A 23,419-nucleotide genomic window follows, 5' to 3' on the forward strand; every position below is an offset into this window, starting at 1 on the left:
TGTCCTCCACAGCTTCTTTGTCATGGTCTTGTTCCTCACATACACCCTCACGAAGTATCAGGGAAGATACCCTGATACATTCGTGGAGAGAATGTGCTACACATGTGACAACTGTCATGACATAGAATTCATTTCAGCTGCAAACCACCAGGTTCCTCTGCACATAAAGAATGTGAGCCCCAGTGAGTTCATTAACAGTTATTAGCTAGGTATGTGTAGCAGGGTACACATAATATCTATGCTTACTGGATTTATCTGTTGTTGCTTCTGACTATATGTGTGATCACAAAATTTCGGTATAAAACATATTTCTGGAGACACAATTCCTAGGAAAACAAACAAACAAGAAAATTACAGTAATTGTAGGAATGAGACTGTGCCATATGTGGTGAAGGGATTATAATTAAAGGAACTTTTGATTGCCTTAATTTCTATATAACATTCCATAACTCCACAAATTTCTACATAACTCAGTAATTGAGGTATAGGCATCAAAGCTTCTGATATGCAATGGACTTAAGTGGATTAAGTAGATTTTAAAACTACAATAAAGGAGAGGTCAGAAATTAATAAAACCAGCTCAGGAGGAATTTATTTCAGTTAGTGTTCTGGCACCCTCCCTGAGTCTTTGTTGGAGATTAACTCTTTCCTAAATTTTTTTTTTTTAAACTAAAAACCGTAATTTTGGTGAGCTGCCTGATCCACTTGACTAAGAAATATTGTAGTCCCATATGGAATACTTTAATGACTATGCAAAGGAAGAACATCTCTATGGAAATGAAAAAAAAAAAAAAAGAAAAAAGAAAACAAAAAGAAAACAAAAAGAAAACCCCTAGGTTTTCAAACTAAACTGTTGCTGCTGACATTAACAAAATATACAGCAAATTAATCTCTATTACGTGTCTCATCACCCAATTGCTACTATAGGAGTATACACAAATATATGAGCAATGAATATTAATTCCAATTTACTGAATGTAAATTGCCACAGGCAGAATGCTAAAAATATCATAATCTATTACATTTACAGAGACCAAAAAACCCCACCCAGCCCTCAGACAAATCCCCAGTCCAAAAACTGAACAATGAGTCAAATAAACATGCCTTAAACCATGCATGTTGAATGTTGCAAGGTTTTAATTCCAGTGAATAACCACAGACAAATTCAAAATGGAACGATGCGTCTTTCCTCAGACAAAACTACTGAGCAACTATGAAAGGTTCAGCATCAGGAAATCACAGTGATGTGAAAAGTTTCAGTGGATTTCAATGGTCTGTATGTAAGACTTATATTAACCCAGAGCAGGCTGATTAAAAAACCACAATAGCCTGCCCAGGTCTTCAAACTGACAAAAAGACAATCCAAGAAAAGAAATCTGGAGGAACACTAAGTACACCTTGCGCCACTTACAGTCTCTGTATTGCTGCAATAAAATGTACAGGACACAAGTCAAATGGATTACATAAAAATGCTGAGGAGGTACCCCTAAAACTATTATGTAATTACAACATGATTGCTTATGCAACCTGCTCTAAGGAAGTTACTAGGGAGAATTTTAAGACTTTAAATGAGTGTGCACACATTCATGTTAAAATTAATAGTAGACTTAAAATAATGTACTTACATATTCCTACCCAAATTTGTTTGTGTTAAAGAGAATGGATATATTAACAATATTAAAGCTTTTTTAAAAAAAATACTATGTGCAACTACAGTAACTACAACTATTATATGTATAGATTCTATTTATAAACCTTTTATGTTTAGATTCCATTTATTTTATTCTGCTCAAACACAATACACATACCCAAATAAAAAGGATATCTCTACACACAATTCAAGCACTTACCAAGCCAGATATTCTCAGTTACTAGTACCTATGAAAAATTGAGAAATTAAGAGCAAGCCTATTTTTCATATATTGAAAATGTGCTGAACGTTCTTCTAGAATGAGAGCTAAATCCATGGATATAATTAGGGAGCACGTACAGTTCATAAAAATGAACTCCATGTAATGCTTATGTTGAAGTAACATGGACTTGGGCAACACCCACAGCAGCAATTCATTGGAAAAACAACACAGGCTGAAAGAAGAACCTGTCTTACCTTTATGAATTCTTGTTTCTGCTTTTAAATGCACATCCTCACTAAGAAAAGGCAATCTTTGCAAAATAAAATAAAAGGCCATTAAACAGTTGCATGCTCTGCTTTTCACTCCTATAAACTCCAAGGAGAGTTGAGGCAACCAAGGGCATCATCTTGGCCTCCCCTGGGGACACTGCTAACAGCATACTGGCTGAGTGCATCTCTCAAGCTAACACCAACAGTAAAGAACCCCCAGCCTGTGAAGATACACCTGACACTCTGCACAGAAAACCTGCGGTAGGGAGGCGCATCACTGCTTTACGGATTTCCAAGCAATACTGGGTCAAGAGGACGCACGAAGTGTAGGCAGTTGGTAACTTCAACTCTTAAGACGATATAAGAGATAATGTCATGAAAATGGTATCAAGTTAAAGTTGTGGAGAAGTTAACATCACTAGCAAACGTATTCAGTAATGTGGTTTTTATTTTCTCTAAGTTGGGTTCTGACACATTTCATGTCTGCTAACTAAAATGTTAGCTGGGAGGTTTGGAGGTTACAAACTCGGAGACCCACAAGATGTGTTGTGGAAAATGCACAGGGCCATTTGCAGAGCTGAGAACTGCGGTGACTAGGGGCATAAAAAACAGAGGAAAAAAAAAAAACAAACCAAAACCAAACCTAAACAAAATATATAACATATTCGAGAAGAGCCTCCTGTGAGGCTCAGGAGGGAGGGTTCAAGCGTCTGGCTGCTCCTTGCCAGGCTGAAGCGCGGCGCGGGGGAGCCGGAGGTCAGCAGTTCGCTTCTCCTCACGGCGGCGCGGGAGCGGCCCCTCAGTCCGCCGCCATACCTGCCGTCACACTCTCACAGGTGCTCGCGGCGCAGAGCAAGACCGCGTTACCTCCTCCTGCCGAGGAAGTCCTCTTCATCCACATCGCTTTCCGGCACGGAAGCCTCCACGATGGTCTCGCTGCTGCTGCCCTCGCTGCTGCCGCCGCTCATGCCCGCTCTGCTTCCCGCTGCTCTCCCTGGATGCCGTCTCTGGCCCCTGCGTGCCGCGCGGCTCCCCTCAGCGGAGGACGCGGCTTCCATCTTGTGCAGCGTGAGCCCCGCGTTGCAGCCCGCCAACCGCGCGCGGGTCGGGAGAGGCAGAGCTGGAGGGGAGATCCTGGCCGCAACCAGCGGTGCCTACTGCGCTGGCAGGAGCAGAGGGGCTGGCGGCGGGAGATAAAAGCACGTCTCCCTGATGAGAGTTGGTTCTGAGTCTCCTTCAGCAGGACCAGCCTTGGACTGCTTGGGGCAGCCCTTTGGCGGGGTTTGCACCTCCGTGCTAGCGTTGGGCCTCTGATCCAGGGCCTGTTGTACACATCTTTCAGCAAAGCCACAAAGTGCTCAACATTCTCATACACGTCATCGAAAATTGCTCTCTTTTCCTAATTTTTGTACTTCCATGGCCACACTTTAAGCAGCTAACTTCATCTGCTGTCCTGAGCAGCGTGAGTGGGCAGTGGTTGGGCTTGAAGGTCTTAAAGGTCTTTTCCAACCTAGCTGATGCTGTGATTTGGGTTAAAGAGTAGGAACATATCTGAGAGAACCAAATTACATCTTGCCAGTACTGTCACAGTATTCGCAGTAGCGTTCTTATACATAACCCGGCAATCACCTGTTAACCACAGCAATGTTTATCCTCAAGCAGATTCTGCCCCAGCTCTGCCTTCTGCAGCTGCGCCCAGGATCCATGTGGAGCCCAGCTGTGGACAGGCCACTGCAAGAGCTGCAGGCATAAAAGTTTGGTGGTAGAAAATGTGGTTTAATTGTGCAAATTTCAAATCATCATAGTGACTCCTGCTCCTGGTGAACTTGATGATAAAATTGGCCTTTTGGTACTTGCCAAATCATATTCATCACCTACTGCTATGGGAAAAGTGGGGGAAACAGCACAAGATGCTGAAGGATATTTAAACTTTGTATCAATTGCTTGTAATTATTGCAGCTGTGTACAAGTTGCTGTTTTGCTTGGAGTTACTCATATCCACATGCCATTATAGCAATTACTGTGCGTATTATCAAATGACTCCAGAGATATCACTGATCATACTTCACTCTTTTCAGGTAATACAGGTGAGGAACTCAAGAAAACATGAGTGTTAAGAGAGAAGCTGGCAGGGACAATGGACACTGGGAAGTTAGTAGGATTTGTAGGTGTCACATTGAAGATGAGAACGAAAAGTATATTTATGCATTGAAAGACAGCTGACAGCAGCTACTTTGGGTGGAGTTCCCAGGAAACCTTTCCATTGGCATGTGAGATTTTTTGAGGATCCCATTAATGCTGAAGCTACCAAAAATACTTCTAATGAAACAGCTCATGTAAAAAGTGGGTTTGTAGACTCTGGGCTGTATATCACCCACAGCAGAATCATTGTGGATTGTATTTTGGGTTGTATTTGAACACATTAAGCTGCAAGCTCAGACACAGCAGCACAAAGAGGACGGGCAGAATGGGAGCAACGTAGTGCTGTTACCGAGGGCGCGTTACACCTAACTAGGTGCACTAAGAGAGTAAGGGGGGGGGGGCCTTCTGTACTTCGTGAGCCAAACCCGGTATTGCCCCTTGGGCAGCCAGCGACCAGCGGGCATAGGTGGAGTCTTCCTCTGAATGCCGGGCACCGCCGCTCCCCACAAGCGGGACGTCACCGCGGCCCAGCGCGCCGGGCTCCCACGGGCGGCACCGGAGGAAGGGTGGGTTGGGCCAAGGCCGTCGGTCGATCGCCATATGTAAACGAGTCGCCTCCTGCCGCCCAATCAGGGCTCACGGAGCGGGCAGCGCGGCGGCCCATTGGCGGGCAGCCCGTGGCGAGATGGCGTGTTCCCCACTCCTGATCGAGTCTCGAGCTGTGCGGCGTTCGCCTGGCCGTTGCCCCGGCGACGCAGGGAGTGACGCGGCACGGGGTGGGCGTACCGGGCGCACGCCATTGGCTGCGCGATCGGGCGATGGCGGCGGCTGGCGTACCGCGCCCCGGGTGTCCTTGCTCGGGGAGGAGCAGCAGGCTCAGTCCGCGGCGTGAGGGAAGCTCGGGCAGTGTTTCTGGGTGCGGTGGTGTGGCGCCGGCGCCGGGGCGGTGAGCAGCGAGCAGCGATTAGCGATCAGCGAGCAGCGGCAGGGGTGGCAGGAGGGCCGCGTTTCGGTCAGGCGCGGTGCGGGGCAGCGGAAGGGGTCCTCGTGGTCTGGGGACGGGCCGCGGTTCCGGGTGGCCACTTGGGGATCAGCCGTCTGGATAACCACGGGGCAGGGCGCTGCCGTCACCGGTGTCACACCGGAGCGGTGGCCATCCAGTGTCACAGCTCCGGGTGGCGGGCGAGGGAGGCCAGAGCCGCTGTTGCGATGCCTCCTTGACGTCGGAGGGTGCGGCCCCGCGGCGTGGGCCCCGGAAGGCTTCCCGCGCCACCGGCTGCCGCAGCGCTGCTGTTGCGCGGAGCCTCCGCGGCCGCAGGGAAAACCAAGTCGTTTTACGTGCAGACCGAGCCTCGGTCGCAGTGCAGAGCTGTGCTTCGGCACGGGGCTAGAGGGGGGCAGGTGGTGGGCGTGCGGAAGGGTGATTGCCCTCACTGAAAAAAAGCCGCTGCGTCTGTGAGGTGTCATGTGCTGTGCAGGTGAGCTCTGCGCAGGCTTTCGTTCAGCTGTTTTTGCCACTCGCTACCTTTATAACGCCGTAGCTGTTGCTGAATCAGCCAGCGAGAGATGGGAGATTTGTGCTGATCTAATAGATGTTGCAGATGGTTGCTCTGAGGTTAGGGAGAACTGTGTGTCAGACCGAAGGTATTTCATTCAGTTACGTGGCAGATAAATTATGTAAATTATTCATGTAAATATACAGCCAGTCTAATTTGCATTTTAAGTTCTGGCTACGTTTTTGTACCTTTTAAAGAAGTTGCAGTTGTTTTTTGCTTCCATTTTGTTTTGATTCTCAGAATGGATTGCTTTGCTTTATAGTCTCTTGGAAATTTTTGGTTGAAAACAAAGCCAAATAGGAAATTGTGGAATCATAGCATTATTTGCATTCGAAAGGACCTTAAAGATACCTAGTTACATTCGTTGGGGGCCCCCCCCGCCCCGTCCTCCCCGTGTGTGTGGATAGGGATTTATGAAGCATACCTTTTGAATCACCTTTTGAAATTTAACAAAATTATATTAATGTTAAAGTTGATATTTAACATTGTCTTGCTAATGTCAAGCTATGAGTCTGTGTAACTATAGAAATATTTTAAACAGAATTAGAGATATAAGCTGATCATTTTGCAGCTCTCAGTAATGCAGGATCAATGTATGAAATCTCGATCGGTATTTTCTAGAACGTATAGTAAAAAACCCCATGCACTTCAGGCAGGTTAAATAAACATGAAAGCTTTAAAGAATCTTTCTAGGTTGAGGTTTACTGACACTCGCTAAACCCCAAGATCAGCAGTGAGGCATCCCATATTTTGTAGCAGCAGTTAATAATAAAAGGTTACCTAGTGATAGGTATTATGAGCAATTATTTTCATAATCAGATTAATGCAGCTTTTCCTAATTGATTTATGCAAAGCCATTTCACACTTACTGGTTTTGCTTAGAAATGTAGAAGATAATAGCTGAAGAAAGACTTTAAAATCTTTGTAGCTCTACTAAGAACTTGGTCATTGACAAGGTAGTAATTCCAACTGTTAGAGTTTAAGAGTTGTAGCTTTAGGAATGGTAGGGCACTGTGTTATATAGTCATGTAGTAAGTACCAGTTCTGTTTGTCCTGAAACACTGTGCTCTTCAGAAGTATTTGTATTTTCATTGGCCATTGCTAATGCCTTTCTTACTCTTGGCATTGCTTCAAAATCTGTGGTACTAAGATATGTTCCTCTGGCTATGTCTTATTTTAGTTTTCCTTATTAAAAGATAACTTGCGTTCTGCTGAAGAAAATCTACAATGCCACTTCGGAATAGCTTTGCAAGAACATAAATTTACAAAACCATACATAGATTATATTGCACAGGGAAAAACAAATTATGATGTTGTCTTTGAAAGGAGTGGTTATGCTGTGTTTGTTTTTTAATAAAAGCTTTCTGTCAGGAAAAAAATCTATTTACAATGAAAGCAGTCCTCAGTGAATGGTTCCATGAACTAAAAAGTCCTGCTATGCCGTCACTGTGGAGGTTAGAGAAAAATAGGCCTGTGCTGTTAGTGCTCCCATGATTGAGATTGGGATCAGTAGGAAACCAGTATGATTCTGGTATCTTCAGAAACACTAAGCAGATAGATTTGCCCTCTGTTATTTTATCCATTGAACGACAACTTCATTTTTTATGTCCAAGCAAAAAAAAAAAAAGAAGACTCCATTCCCAGAAGCCTGATGGAGGGATTGTTACTTTTAAGGCAGCATGATGAGGATTTTTAATCCGCTTTGAAATGTCAGTGTGTCGAGCCCTCATTCCTGTATGGAAATCTCATTGGAAATCAGTGCTAGGTTTGTACATGTAAATAGTGAATTACAGATTGTTTCTGCTAGCCAGGCTACTATTCAAGCATCTTTTGAACTTCATTATATAGTTACATAATTATTTTTCATCACAGAGTTTTATAAGCTGTTGATTGTGTGTGATGAGAAAAGTCCTAGTACTAACGTATTTGAGAGAATTCTTTGGCATTTTGTTCCTGTGTTAAAAACCATAAGGAAACATTTTTGATGAACTTGTCTAAAGGCGCATCACAGAGCAAATTGACCAGGATGCAGTTTTTGTAACTGAAGGTTGTACCATCCTCATTCTCAGTTATGTGAAAGAGGTATGAGAATTACTGTTGAATGTTTGTTACCTGTTGAAAGGGGATGTTGAAATGGAGCAGTAACCTGGGAATTAGTTATGGGTAAAAGAGCTGTGTCACAGAATACTGTATATGAGAAGGACTGGGGCTTGAGGTGAAGAAGGAACCATTTTGAATGTGGTTAACTTGAATCACTGCAGAGTATTGAGCAGAAAATAGAGAAGACACAGAGAGATAAAATTACAATTCCTGCTATTGAAGTTGATCATTACCAACAGTGGTTAGTTGGTAATTTTATGTAGTTAAAATGAAGTTAGTATTTTTGATAGGAAGAGTGAGTGGAAAAAAGAGGATTTAGTAAATGCTTATGTAGGTGGTAAAACCAAGAAGTTTGAGCCAAAGTGAATCAAAATTGTATGACAGAGATGTTGTGAGTGGTAGAGACATCAGCAGGACCTTGAAGAAACAAGGTAGATGTGTATTAAAAAAAAAAAGATACTGAGAAGGCAGGAGCAGATCATCTTGTATTTCAGAGGTTTATATATAAATGTGTTTTACATGAAAGGTTGAAAGGTAGAGATTCTTTCTCATCTGTTAATAAACTGGTTTTGCGGGTATTTGTGGGGGGGAGGAGAGTGTTCATTTAGGTTTGGTTTTGGTTTGGTTTGGCTCGGCTCTTAGGGATGACTTTCAGAAGTTTTCAGATCTCTGTATTTTTTCCATGAATCCCATACTTGCTTATATGAAATACTCTTTTGTTGCAGGTTTGCTAAGGGTAGAAGGAGCCTCTTCAAAATGTTGTCCAGACTCTTTCGCATGCACGGGCTTTTTGTGGCCTCCCATCCATGGGAAGTCATTGTGGGGACTGTGACTCTCACCATCTGTATGATGTCCATGAAGATGTTCACGGGGAATGATAAGATCTGCGGCTGGAATTATGAGTGCCCCAAACTTGAAGAAGTAAAGATTTAAATTCACGTTATAGTACTTACTGTCAATCAGTAGATCCAGGGGTTTCAGTAGAACAACATCAGATAGTGATATATTAGGAGGAATGTAGCTATGCAGAAATTTCTTCATTGCCTTCTTTTCCTATTATGGATATTAAAGCTGTATGTGAGCAGTGATGTGTTACAGGTGGTTTTCATTAAATCTAACTTCCAGTTGCACAGTATCTCTTGCGCAAGGATTTATATTGTTTGCAATATTTTAATTTTTAAGACTGACAAGCAGTGATACCAGCAGTGAAACTTCCTTTTTAGTGCAGGTTCACAATGGATTTTTTTTATAACTCAAGGAGTTACTACTTTATGAGCTAACAGAATTGCTTTGTATTTCAAACAGGATGTTCTGAGCAGTGACATCATCATCCTGACAATCACGCGCTGTATAGCAATCCTTTACATATATTTCCAGTTCCAGAACCTAAGGCAGCTTGGATCAAAATATATTTTGGGTACTGTATGTGAATTTTGTATTTGCTGTATGCATTTTAATTGGGTTTGGGTGTAAACTGGTAACAGATGTTCAAGTTCAAATACTTACATACACAAGGGGGTTATTTCAGTTACTTGCTTGATAGCAGAATACATTTTTGGCGTGTATCAAAGTGCAGTTTTTTAAAGGATTTTTGTGTAGTTATATGAACAATGGAAATTTAATTCTTGAAATAGTTATTGTGTGAAACACTTAAAATATAGAGCTGTTTATAAGCCAGTTTTCAGTTTTGCTGATAATGAAAAGGATTGTGGCTTTTATTTCTTAGAGTCTTACTTTGAATACAATACAAATTTTAGATTTAAATGTCTGCATAAAAATAGCACCCACTTCAGTTTGTATCTTACCTGCTATTACTGCAGTCTGAGAGATGAGAATTGTCATTTCCTTGTTTCAGGACTGATCTAAAGGTATAGATTTTCTATTTCCCTCCTTATATATAAAACAAAATCTTTCAATTCTCTCTTTTTTTGCTTTTTTTTTTTTAAGGTATTGCTGGCCTCTTTACAATATTCTCAAGTTTTGTTTTTAGTACAGTGGTAATTCACTTCTTGGATAAAGAGCTGACAGGTCTGAAGTAAGTAATGAATTGTTTTTCCTGATTTCTTGCTTGAATTTTTGTTCCTCTACAATAGACCTTGAATTTTAACATATGCCTCCCTTTTTTCAGTGAAGCTTTACCCTTCTTCCTGCTTCTGATTGATCTGTCAAGAGCAAGTGCATTAGCTAAATTTGCACTCAGTTCCAACTCACAGGTTAGGGGGGTTGTTTGTTTTTTTTTTCTGGTTGGTTGGTTGGGTTTTTTCTGGATTTGGGGTTGGTTTTTTATTTTGCAATGGAGCTCTTGAATTTAATGTTCAAACAGGTACATAATCCCATTGCGGGGGATAGGGTGGAGCTAGATGCAAACCGTTCTATGATTCTGCTAATGAAATAGCTGCAACAGACCCCCTAGAGTTTGCCATGCTTGGCTTCTGGAGAAAATACCTTTGCCCCCAGTGGAAAGACTTAGAGTCTTTTATGTCTTCTTCCTGTCAGCTAAGTCTATAGAGTTAAATAATGGAATAATAAAAGTTAGGGTATACAACCATAGGCAGCAGCGGTTGCAAGAACTTTTGAAATACCATGACACAAGTGGCTTTTATGTCTTAAAGTGTAGAAGTCCTGTAATTAAAGTCTGTGCCCATTAGTGTTTTAGGAGCTTAGAATAGTGGTGAACCAAAGGTAGAGAAATTAATAAAAATTAAATCATTTCATATAAATAAAGACTGTCAAACTTACAGGAAATAAAGCAGTTAAAGAATATATGCTCTCATAGTTCGTTCCCAGTATATGTTTTGTAAGGACTTAAATCACCATGATACTACTCAATTTACTAATCAGGTACTAATTATGTGTACTCCCTTAATTTGATTTCTGTATTTACATTAATGTACAGAAAATTATCTTTTTAGGACGAAGTTAGAGAAAATATTTCACGTGGAATGGCAATTTTAGGCCCTACATTTACACTGGATGCACTTGTGGAGTGTCTTGTGATCGGTGTTGGTACTATGTCAGGTGAGTGATACAATCTAAGGGTGATACAATATCTCAGTCTAGGCCTGGGATATTAAGAGTTTCAAATGATGGTTGTTACCCACCGGGGTGGAGTAATTTAATCTATTTTTTTGTCTTCCTGGTTAGCCTATATTACTAGTTTCGTGCACTTATGGATAATATGCTGAAGAGAAGTTTGAAATACAGATAACCATAGGAATGGACTTCTCTGCAGTTGCTTTTATGAAATTGAGGCTTCCTGTAACATCTTAAAAGACTTGCTGATGTTTTCTCTTGGGCATTCTTAAAAACGAGTTACACTTCCAGCACATGTACACCTATTTCATGTTTTTGCAAAAATGGAGCATTTCTAAAAATTACACCAGGCAAAACTAAATAACCAATCTTTTAAGCGGTTGGGTTTGGTTTTGTTTTTTTTCCCTTCCAATCTTCTGATCTTCATGAGTTCTGTGAGCAGTAGCAGTTGAATTTCCTTAAAAAGAGAACAGTTAAATGTAATAAATGAAGGATTTGCAAGTGTAAATAACTGATTTCTTTGTAAAATCAATCAAAGTGCCATAGTTATGACTAAAGAAGGTTTTTGTTTACAATTTTGGTTTTTTTTGTCTGTTGCTTGGGGATTTTTCTTGAGGGTAAGGTGGGTGTTTAAGCTCTCTCGCACATCTTAAAGGCATCTTTCAGTGCACTTGCTTTTCAAACTGGTTTGGACCTTTTAAGGGTATTGTGTCTTAATAAGCTGCTGTCCTGCTTACATCTAGGAAAAAAACCCCTTTTTTTGGTGTAGCATATAGTTGGTTTTTTGTTTTTGTTTTTTTTTAAATTATTATTATTATTATTTATACTGTTAGCTCTTTCATCTTTACTAAGGAAGTTCTATAATGCAGCCTGACTTTTCTGAATACCACACTTTTGAAGAGTAGGTGAGGTATAAAGTGTTTTTTACTACCTTCAGAAGGGATTTTGATACATAATGACAGCTAACTGTTCTTTGCTTAGATAACTGAGGAGTTTCAAGCTTTCAATGTGAAGCTTTAAAATCTTGAACTGTAATTATTTGTATGTACTTAGACTTTAAAAGTTTTCTGTAAATACTAAACCATAAATACATACAGTGCATACATAAATACATAAGCTAATGCACAATGCTAAGGCTTAATATGCTCGTTTTTCATGAATCTAGGTAGCTCACCCTGTAATTTGCAGTGTCAGTTTAATGGTTTCTTCCGTACTTCTGCAACACTTGGAGTATACAGAAAGCTTGTTGCATATACAAATGTAAGAAATGTCTTTTTTTTTTTTTAATGTAGGTGTACGACAACTTGAAATTATGTGCTGCTTTGGCTGTATGTCTGTCCTTGCCAACTACTTTGTCTTCATGACCTTCTTTCCAGCTTGCGTGTCCTTGGTATTGGAGGTAGGACCAGTGTCAAGACAAGATTGAGCTTAATATTCAAGACCTTCTGCTTCCTGTAGGCTTTACATTTCTCCATGAAATCACACACCAGCATGGTTATCTTTTCAGAGCAAACAGGGAATGCACAAAAAGAGTTATGGTGGCCCAGCTGATAATGGTAACTTGTTAATGCCACTGTAAATGAGTTACACTCAGTGGTGAATTTTGACATAAAGCAGAGTAAATTAATTATATCGTAAACTATTGGTTGTGCAGGGTTTTTCTTAATTTACAGCCTAACATAGGCTGAACAGTAGACTGTAGGTTAACTCCTTGTTTATAATTTGTTAATGATCAAATAAAAACAATGTCAAAGCTTGCTTGCTGGTTCTTCTAGTATGTGCTAAATATGACCTATTTTAAATTTTGTTATTTTTGCAGCTTTCGAGAGAGAGTCGTGAAGGGCGTCCTATATGGCAGCTTAGCCATTTTGCTCGTGTTCTGGAAGAAGAAGAAAATAAACCAAATCCTGTAACACAGAGGGTCAAAATGATTATGGTTTGTGGCTCTTTTTCACCTGTGGTTACACAGTCAGTAAGGTGTCTTAGTGCAAGGAATCAAGCTTTTGCTTTCTGTAGACTTGTCTTCTGCATCCCATTAGTCTAGTTTACCATGGTAATTTAATAACACCCCCTGTATGTACACCTAAAGTCTTCCTGCATATGCCATCTCTGTGTACACATTTCATGTGTACTAATTCCCTCCTTATTACACTGAGGGTGGCAGAGCACTGAAACAGACTGCCTGGAGGGGTTGTGGAGTCTAGACATTCAAAACCTACCTGGATACATTCCTGTGTAACCTGCTGTAGGTGGCCCTGCCTTGGCAGAGGGGTTGGACTAGATGGATCTCCAGAGGTTCCTTACAACCCAAATGGTTCTGTGATTCTAACCTCTACAGTACCCTCAGCTTCCCTTGCTTGTTGAGCAACTGAAAGGATGTGGAGGGACAGGTTCAAAGCTGAGTGTTACTGTGATAGGTCAGAATGGGTGTTGGATGAGAGGTGTGGAAAATCAGCCTTTAGCTTTAGACTTTTGAGGAATGGAAAACACACAGAAAACCCTCCCACAAAACCAACTGAACAAAAACTGGAGAATGTTTAATCTTAGTGTGTCAGATACCTAGTTACTCTTGAAAAATTAATACTTGTTTTATGTTTTTACTACAGTCGCTGGGTTTGGTTCTTGTTCATGCGCACAGTCGCTGGATAGCAGAACCAGCTGCTCAAAACAGTACTGTAGAAGATTCAGTGGAATTGGATGAGAATGCACCAAAGAGAATTGAACCTAATGTTTCATTATGGCAGTTCTACCTTTCTCGGTAGGTGACTTCTCAGAAGAGCTCTGTTTCCTTCATTAAGCTGTATTCTCCAGCTGCTAAGCTTTATAAACTTACTTTACAAGTACTTTACACTTGTAAACTAAGATCCAGGATTTCTTGGAACCGTAAGTGACATTTCGTAAGAAATATTTCAATATTATGTTGTTTGTCCAATCTCCTGGGATTAATCAAGGAATGATCAGGAGCCAGTTGTCCTGTATGCATCAAAATGCTGCCTTTTCCCACTAGCACTGACACCTTTCAGAGCACACTGGAAAATAAATTTTGTGACTGCACTAGGGTAATAGTTTATGTGGAGCTTTTCTACACAAGTGGAAAAAGCACAGAAGCTGTGTTACACTGCTTTTCCTTCAGCTCAGCTGCAGTTAGCAGCACTGGTGGTTCTGTCTTACTTCTGAAAGTTCAGAATTGTCTGACCTCGTAGCAGTTCAGCTTGGATCATAAGTGGTCATTCTTGGTAGAGGATGATGATTGAAACTCTACTTTATCATTGGGAGAAAGGCTGTTAGTGAGTATCTTACAGTCCTTTCTGTTATTGGAATTGCTTTTTAGCTAAGACTTAGTAACTGTTTAATGACATCTTAAAATTCTGAGGTTGTTAATGATGCACAGAATGATTTGTCTGCCCTAACCTTGCGTATTTGAATGTCCTGGTAGAAGATGCCTTTTCACTAGGATTCCTGTAACAGTATAAATTATGATGAAACTCTTGCCCTTTCTAAAGCAAAGGGATGTCAGAATGCTGTTTATAAACTACAAATTGTATGTACCATGTATTTACTTTTTGTTTGTCTTTGTATTTTTTGTCTGTTTCAGAATGGCCAGTATGAATATTGAACAAGTAATCACGCTTGGATTAGCCCTGCTCCTTGCTGTCAAATACATCTTCTTTGAGCAAGCAGAGACTGAATCCACACTCTCGCTGAAGAATCCCATAACATCTCCAGTTATGGTCCAGAAAAAGGTCCCAGAGAATTGTTGCAGGAAGCAACAATCTGGACTTCTGAAAAACAATCAGAAATCTAACACATTAGAAGAAGCTTTAGTTCCCAAAAAAGGAAACGGTAATTTTTAGCATTTTAAAGTCTGAACCTATTCCTGAGTAATTGAAACAAATACTGAAATCTGTGTTTATGTGTTGTATTTGGAAGCAAAACTTAAGAATTTTGTGAACCAAAGTTCATTTTGTCTTTTTGCAGCTGAAGTCATAAAACCTGTATTAGCAGAGTCATCAAACAAGGCTACATTTGTAGTTGGCAGTTGCAATCCTGTGGAAACATCTTCATGTCTTCATGGAAAAGAGGAAGAAATAGAGTTACCAAAAGAACCCCGTTCTATTGAGGAATGTGTTAGTATACTTGGAAATGCAGAGGTATGGAAAAATAAAGGTTGTGGGTTTTTAATAACTCAGGTGAGGTATTGCAACAATACAAAACGCTTTCATAAGACACTTCTCCTCCAGCCAGTTAGGGCAGGGTAGTTCAGAGAGCAGGTTCATCATTCATGATGTACCAAGTCATTGAAGCTTCATCATTTACATGTGCAAGTGGGTGACTGGGTAAAAAGTTCTTGATCATACCCTGCCCTACTGTAAAACCTGATATTGGCAATTGGTTCTTTTAGATGTACTCTGATAACATCAATGTAAACTTGTTACTTGTTTTCATTTGGAAATACCTAAAAGGATTTTTACCAAAGGAAACTGTTCTTTCTTTCTCCCTTCATGTTTCCAGAAAGGAGCAAAATTCCTTACTGATGCTGAGGTCATCAGTTTAGTTAATGCTAAGCATATTCCTGCATACAAACTGGAAACCCTGATGGAAACTCAGGAGCGAGGTGTGTCCATTCGTAGACAGATGTTATCTAAGAAACTCCCCGAACCTTCATCTTTGCAGTATCTTCCGTATAGGAATTATAATTATTCTTTGGTAAGTAAAAGGCAGACAAGCAAAATTCACTCTAAAACCACTTTCCAAATAGATGAGATAGATGCTTGGCTGCATCAGAAGGAGTGTGACCAGCAGGTCAAAGGAGGTGATTCTGCCCCTTTATTCTGCTCTCGTGAGACCTCACTTGGAGTATTGTGTGCAATTCTGGTGTCCTCAACATAAAAAGGACATGGAACTGTTGAAACAAGTCCAGAGGAGGTCCACAAGGATGATCAGGGGACTGGAGCACCTCCCATGTGAAGACAGGCTGAGAAAGTTGGGGCTGTTCAGCCTGGAGAAGAGAAGGCTGCATGGAGACCTCATAGCAGCCTTCCAGTATCTGAAGGGGGCCTATAGAGATGCTGGGGATGGACTCTTCATGAGGGACTATAGTGACAGGACAAGGGATAATGGGTTAGAACTTAAACAGGGGAAGTTTAGACTGGGTTTAAGGAGGAAGTTCTTTACTGTAAGGGTGGTGAGGGACTGAAATGAGTTGCCCAGGGAAGTTGTGTATGCTCCATCACTGGCAGTGTTCAAGGCCAGGTTGGACAGAGCCTTGGGTGAGATGGTTTATTGTGAGGTGTCCCTGCCCATGGCAGGGGCGGTTGGAACTTGATGATCTTAAGGTCCTTTCCAACCCTAACTATTCTATGGTTCTATGTACATAAATTAAAAAATGAGCTTGGTGAAAACTGATATAGAAGATAAAGAAGGCATACGTAAGGCACTACCTTTTACTGTTCTTCATTTTTTTAAACCAAGGGAGGTGGTGGGTGAGTTTTCCTCACTCAGAAACTTACTCAAAAGTATATCTGACTGAAGCGTGCAGCTGCCTTATCTCAGAAATGCAGAATTCCACTAATACTGAGCCTGAGTTCAGCTAACGGTAATACTGCCTGGGGCTCAAGTTAAAATGGGAGTGTGTTTAAAAGTCATTTAACAGTATGAGAGTCTTTCAGTAGTGTTTAAAACTTAGTAAAATTCAACACATCCATGAAGTACTAGACTTGAACAGTATTAGCTGTTGATAGCTGTGCTATTCAGTTTTTGAGGTGGGAATTGGTTGCTTTATGGATAGGGTTGTGGGTTTTTGCTAAGATACCACAGGCATTGCATGTAATATGCTGCACCATACCACTGTAGTGAAATCTTAGTGATACCTTTTGTATTCTTTTTGTAAGGTAATGGGAGCTTGCTGTGAAAATGTGATTGGATATATGCCTATTCCTGTAGGCGTAGCAGGACCACTGTTTCTGGATAACAAAGAGTTTCAGGTGCCAATGGCAACAACAGAAGGTTGTCTTGTAGCAAGCACTAACAGAGGGTGCAGAGCAATATGTGTAAGTATCGCTTGACCAGCTTGAAAACTTCATGTATTATAAAATATATTTGGGGTGATATAAGGCATGTTTCTGGCTTCCTAAAAACTAAAATTCACTGTCAGTAATCTCTGTTTCCCTTCTGCTTTGATTTTTAGCTTGGTGGAGGAGCACGTAGCCGCATTCTGGCAGATGGGATGACTCGAGGACCTGTTGTAAGGCTGCCCAGTGCTTGCCAGGCTGCAGAACTGAAAGTCTGGCTTGAAAGCCCTGAAGGCTTTAAAATAATGAAGGAAGCTTTTGACAGCACAAGTAGGCAAGTACAATAGCTGTTCCAGACTTTTTTCCTGACATAAGACTTCTGTGGCTCCTAACTGTTTTTGGGGGGTTTGTTTTGTTTTGTTTTTTTTTGGCATACTGCAATACAGGAAATTAGATCTTTATTTTGGCTATCCCATGTAATGTGAGTCTGTGAGAATAAAAGTCACTCTGGGTATGGACCACGGCTAGTAGTGAACATTTTCCAATGATAAGTGGTATACAACTGTATCTTGGCAACAGTCGTTTGCATCACAAAATAAATTATTTTATTTAAGCATTTAAAAATAAACATAAAAGCTTATTTGAATTTCTAGTAGTATTATGCAAAAAGTAATTCAAAGTTTGGAATCTAGCCTTTCAGATGATGTTAGTAATGTTAAGAATTGATTTGTGAGGTTCCAGAGAATACAGGATAAACTAATGCTAGAACTGAAATGCAGAAAAATGTAAATCAGTATTAAGAACAAGTCTGTTTCAAGCCCTACAGTTTTTTTCTGAGATTTATGATTACATGCTCATAGAGAGATTTCCTTGTCAGATTTCCTTCTTATGGATGTTACAAGTGTCATCCAAGTTCATATGCGTATTTTGGCCAGAATCAAGTCATGCTGTTAATAAATGCAGTATTTCCCAGTTTTTGTTTCACCTGTGGAGCTTGTACTGTAGTTGAAGATAGCATGCATTTTGCCTTGCTGTAAAACTGATGTAAGAATTTCCTAAGGCCTCGTTTTTAGTTTATACCTGGTAGTCAGATGCTTTAAGGAATGGAAGTGAAATAACTTTACATCAGCACTTGAGGATATTTTATTTCATGAGGTTCAGGGATAGAAAACATAAAAAGGAAGCAAACACTTTTGCAGTGAATATTTTTAAAATATTTATTTGAGAGGACTGTGAGCATGGTAGCTGAAGGCTTTTTCCTGTTCCTCCTATGAGGGAGGAGGAACACAGTGTTGTTAGCAGTGCTATCCGCAATGATTTACTATTACTTTTTCCACTTAAAACTAATTTAATCTTTTCCCTTGAGGACTGTTAAGTAATACTTCATTTTCTTGCAGGTTTGCCCGCCTACAAAAACTTCTCATCAGTTTGGCTGGTCGTAACCTTTATATCCGTTTTCAGTCTGGAACAGGGGATGCAATGGGAATGAATATGATTTCAAAAGTAAGGACCAGTCCCCTGAAGTCTCTTTAGTAAATGTGCCTTTCAAGAATAAATAAGTTGTAGCTTACCAATCTGTGACTACTTGGCGTGTGAAGACAGAAAGATAAGACATAGCGGTGTTCCCAGTGCTGTAAAATAGTAGAAGTGTTCAACCTTGTCAAGTATAAACAAGAATAGGATGAGAATGATGAAAAAGTAACTTCATATTTTATGGGGTTTTTATTATTATTTAGAGAAAGTATTCTTCATAAATGAAGCTGGTTGCTCTGTTGCTTTAGGGCAAAGATTGTATCCCACAGTAATTAATCTGTTGCTGCTAAGTGGTGTTTATCACTTCCTTGTAAATAAAGGTTTAGGTATCTGGTGAATGGCAGTGGAGAGATGTCCTCTAGGGTTTGGGGTTTTTTTTGTTTTTATGCAAATGTGGAAGAACTTGAGACATGACCCATGGATTGTTGGGATGCTTTGTGCTGCTTGAGATTGATACTCTTTGCCTATTCTATGTTAAATTTAAGTCTGTCAGAACTTCAATTATGTAATAAATGAATCTGATCACACACAGGGACCAAATATAGCAGACCTTCCCTCTGATTTTCTAGTGTAGAGAAGCTCTTTCCACTACATGCAAAATGCATTTGTTTCATGCCCATAGTCTTTGTCTTAGTTCATATTGTATCTTCAGCATGGTAAACACATGACCGTGCACCTAGAATGCATCCAGAGAGTCCATATGCACAGGGAAAAACAGTTATTCCCTATATAATTCTCAAAGTAGTTAAAAAAAAATATAGTGATAATTGGATTTTTCTTCTCTGGGTCCAGGTTCCTTCCTGAAACTATGTTCATTTCTCCAACTGTAACTGATGTTTTGATTAGACTTAATCTGATTTTGCTGCCCCACTGTCCTTGAGTAGCTTGTTTTGCAACTGTAATGATATTGTTGCCTTTTATCTGTTTCTCTTTTAACAGGGTACTGAAAAAGCACTTGTAAGGTTGAATGAAGAGTTTCCTGATCTCCAAGTTATAGCTATTAGTGGTAACTATTGTACGGACAAAAAACCTGCTGCTATAAACTGGATAGAAGGAAGAGGGAAGTCTGTTGTCTGTGAAGCAGTCATTCCAGCCAAGGTTGTTAGAGAAGTAAGTGTTCGCTTTCTTTTACTTGTTTAATAAAAATGTATTCGTTTTACAAAACTGATACCTGCCTTGGATCATAAATATTAACTATAAGTTGTTTTCCAGGTGCGAATGATTCCTCATGTATTTTCAGGTACTGCTGATTTTTCCTGAGACAATAAGTGTTTTTTCTTTCATTGTCCATTCTGACATAAGGTGCATATATATAACATACATATACATAATGATAAAGTTGAATGCATTAGGATTTTAACTTCTTACTTTTGAAAAAAAAATTGCCAGTTTTTCAGATCTTTATACAGAGGGCTTTGCCTGCCATTAAACCCCATGTTTTTGATCATTTCACTGCTGTCTCCCACACAAACCTGGCATTCTTGTTAAGGTTTATATGTCTCTACTACAATGAAAACAGATAATCAGGTGCTTCACATTATTCCAAAGCTGCCTTAGTGTCTTGCATGCCGAAGGGTAATCTTTATAAAACAGTGCCATTTCTAGCCTCTGGCAAACTTGTCCTGCATCATAAGCACTATCTTAGGTTCACTTCCACTTGAGCTCAGATTACTGGCTGTGTGCATCAGACCAAATAGGTTGCCCGTTACCTGGTGGCCAGCACTGGCCAAGAGGGACAATAGCCAGGGAAGAATTTGCTGCACTGTACTCAGAATAGTATTCCATCAACTTGTTCAAGATTTTCTGAATTTGTGGTTTCAAATTTAATGGGTTTTTTGTTTGTTTTCCCCAGTAATTTGTCCAGTTCCTTTTTGCAAAACTACGTAAACTATTCCACAGTGCAGCTATATCTGGTGTAAGAACTACCTCCTTGTTGCTGTTGAAGAATGAGTAAAAAAACTGTTCCAATGTGTCTCTGAACATACTTATCTCTAGACCTTTTTCAGTTCTGTGATTTGTAAGTGCGGAGTATAGAGGTGCACACAGCATTCCTAGAGTGTGTGAGCTTTTAAAGGCCTGTGCAAGTCCAAACCCTTTGAACTGCCCTTTCCATTGTTACTTGGACAATGCAGTCTGCATTTGAAAGAACTCCTTGAGAGCAAAAATAGAAGCAGGTATCTAGGACAAGGACTGAGTTGAATTCCATTTTGAAGTAAACAAGGGGCAAGGGCTTACTAATTGTAAATAATGCATTTCTACTCCTGCCTAAGGAATGGTGGACTAAAAATGTACCACTTTGTCTAGGTATTGAAGACAACTACAGATGATATAGTTGAAGTTAATATCAACAAGAATTTGGTGGGTTCTGCAATGGCTGGTAGCATAGGTGGCTACAATGCACATGCAGCAAACATTGTAACAGCTATCTACATTGCCTGTGGTCAGGTAGGTTTATTTTACTCTGATTAACTTAGGTTTTCTTTCATAGTAAATCTTATCCAAATGCTTAGTTAACTGCGTGTTTTCATTTTGGTTTACATCTCCTTCCTGATCTGAAGGACGCTGCACAGAATGTGGGCAGCTCTAATTGCATCACTCTGATGGAGAGAACTGGTTCCACCAACGAAGACCTGTACATCAGCTGCACAATGCCTTCTATTGAAATAGGAACTGTTGGCGGAGGCACCAACTTGCTCCCACAGCAAGCCTGTTTGCAGGTATAAATCGGAAAGTTTAAAGCAACTTAGCTATTTCAGTCAAATCTTGCTCACATGTTTCACATTGTGTCTGAGTGATGTTGTGGGAAAACATTATTATTTTGAAACTTGGAGGATTTGACATTAAAATTTTAGAATTATCTAATAAACTGTTTTCATGTATTGAGCTTCTAAAGCTTAAGATATTTAGTATTAAAGTTATTTCAAGCTAGCTGATGAGATAATTTGCAAAGACTTTAGTACTAAATTTAGCTTAAGTTGACTTAGATTTCATGGCATAATATTGCATATTTTTCTCCCCAGATGTTAGGTGTTCAGGGTGCAAGCCAAGATAACCCTGGTGAAAACGCTCGTCAGCTCGCTAAAATTGTTTGTGCCACAGTGATGGCAGGGGAGTTATCACTGATGGCAGCTCTTGCAGCTGGGCACCTTGTCAGGAGCCACATGATCCACAACAGGTAAGAAACAGAAAAATTCTTGTCTTTGCTGGTTTGCCCTTCTTCCAAGTACACAAGATTCAATAATAATTAAGTGAATAATAGAAATGTGTAATAGCAGTGGAGCATTTTAACTATCTAATGTAATTGCCTTATTTTTTTATTAGGTCAAAAATAAATCTACAAGATCTTCAAGGAGCCTGCAGTAAGAAGGCAGCCTGAATACTAAAAAAGCTTTGAAATGAAGAGTTGCCCTAGCAGCTGACCAGATGTATGGGGATAAAAAACCAACCAAAATCTGTGAAGTTTAAAATGCAAATCACCTTTAACATAATAATGTCTGTGTAAGATGAAGTGAGAGATCAACGGACTTGGGTGACACTACTTACGCCTTTGACTTTCTTCAGTGGTTAGAGAAGACTTCATAAAGGAAGTCCTGTCAGATGTCTTGATCATGGCTTTGGAATTCTTGATCTTACACATCATTTTATAAAGGGGCAGTCTTATGTTTTTACTGGCTGAGGTTATTTTAATTTGTGAGTGCCTGGTGACTACTGAAAAGTGGTATAATGTACATTGTACATTAACGGGTATAGTTTGGTCTACACTTGGCTTGGGTGTGCAGGTTGTTGCCATCCTTACGTTCTGGTTAGAAAAGCATTGTTTCTAAAGTGATCACTTCCCATGAAATCCCAGTTTTGTTCACATGTAAAACTTAGGTTTATGCTACAATAAATTTTTATTGAATTGTTGTATTTTTATAGAAACCCCCATATACGTACTACTGAATTTGCTGCTGCTTCAGCTAAGCAGAATTCAGTGTTTCAAATCCGCAGTTTAGGTGATTACCCTATGGAAAACTTGTGACTTATAAAGTTCTGAACTTTAAAATATAATTGGTACTGAAGTAGAGAAAAACAGTGTATCCAACTGTTTTGTTATTTTGGGTGGACGGAAGAAATAGATTTTGAAACTGGTAACTCCAGAAACTTAAGTGTTGGGTGTGTGTTGAAGCAAATGCAGTTTCTCAAACTCCTTTTGATAGGGGTGCATTCAGATAACAGGAGTCACGAACAGATGTTTACATTTCTTTTAAAGGAAGTCTCTTAAGGTACAGTGTGTGTGTGTATGCTCCTAATTATTATCTTTAAGTGTTTGACACTTATTCCCCAGGAATAGTTGCGTATCCACTGTTTCAGCTGAGATGAAATGAAGCCAGAAAATCACACTGTCCTCTTAACGTTAGGGGATTTTGTATTTTAATTTCTTTTAAACTTTCTTTTTGAGCGGGGAGTATTTATTTTAAGAAGAAATCTTACCCTTTTTTTCAATGAAGAGTACTAATTAAGGGAATTCAATGAAATTTTATGTTAATGCAACAAGCAGTTTTTGTATTAAAGTACTGTACTTGGACCAGTGAAGCAGTCTCAGGTGTTCTTGATGTAATACAGAAACCACAAGTTTATTCTGGTTTGATTCAGTTTTGGGAATATTGCTAAATATATCACCCTGCCTAGTTAATCACAAGAAGGAAATTTTTAATATGCGTGATAATGGGGTGTTTTTTATTTGGTTTGGGTTTTTTTGTTTGCTTCTGGGGGGACAGATTGGTGGATTGGACTGGGTTTCTTGCTGGAATGCAGTGGCATTCCTGCAGGGGTGACAAGCAGAGGTGCTCTTCTAATGTGCAAATTTGGTATAAATCATTATTAGTTGTTTTCTAGTACATCAGCAGATTCATACCATTGTAATGAGCTCATAAAGTGAA

The 23,419-nt window shown here is 39.9% G+C and overlaps 2 protein-coding genes across 3 annotated transcripts in view; one reads left to right on the forward strand and one right to left on the reverse strand.

The window, feature by feature from the left end:
• ANKRD31 (ankyrin repeat domain 31) overlaps positions 1–4,289 on the reverse strand; it is a 67,059-nt gene extending 62,770 nt beyond the window's left edge. The window contains exons 1-3 of the mRNA XM_061369548.1: positions 2,990–4,289; positions 2,108–2,163; positions 247–326 (exon numbers count right to left, since the gene is read on the reverse strand). Of these exons, the coding sequence (XP_061225532.1) occupies positions 247–326; positions 2,108–2,163; positions 2,990–3,180 (327 nt within the window). The 5' untranslated portion in view covers positions 3,181–4,289. The remainder of the gene's footprint in view (positions 1–246; positions 327–2,107; positions 2,164–2,989) is intronic.
• Positions 4,290–5,049: 760 nt separating this feature from the next.
• On the forward strand, positions 5,050–22,238 carry HMGCR (3-hydroxy-3-methylglutaryl-CoA reductase). Of its 2 annotated transcripts, none has more exons than XM_061369563.1 (20): positions 5,050–5,210; positions 8,646–8,841; positions 9,226–9,337; positions 9,868–9,955; positions 10,049–10,133; positions 10,833–10,938; positions 12,246–12,352; positions 12,773–12,889; positions 13,560–13,711; positions 14,549–14,796; positions 14,932–15,104; positions 15,466–15,660; positions 16,845–17,003; positions 17,141–17,298; positions 18,362–18,467; positions 19,437–19,607; positions 20,802–20,942; positions 21,056–21,214; positions 21,518–21,672; positions 21,819–22,238. In XM_061369563.1, the coding sequence occupies exons 1-20, from the start codon at positions 5,083–5,085 to the stop codon at positions 21,871–21,873; spliced, it is 2,811 nt and encodes a 936-aa protein (XP_061225547.1). In that variant the 5' UTR covers positions 5,050–5,082; the 3' UTR covers positions 21,874–22,238. The 2 variants fall into 2 exon arrangements, with proteins under 2 accessions (XP_061225547.1, XP_061225548.1); XM_061369564.1 differs by lacking the exon at positions 5,050–5,210 and adding an exon at positions 5,719–5,742.
• Positions 22,239–23,419: the final 1,181 nt, after the last annotated feature.

The sequence above is a fragment of the Neopsephotus bourkii genome, unplaced genomic scaffold (assembly GCF_033783945.1).
Source record: "Neopsephotus bourkii isolate Nb327-2 ecotype Australia unplaced genomic scaffold, CSIRO-AGI_Nbou_v1 NB_1507, whole genome shotgun sequence".
Taxonomy (NCBI): domain Eukaryota; kingdom Metazoa; phylum Chordata; class Aves; order Psittaciformes; family Psittacidae; genus Neopsephotus; species Neopsephotus bourkii.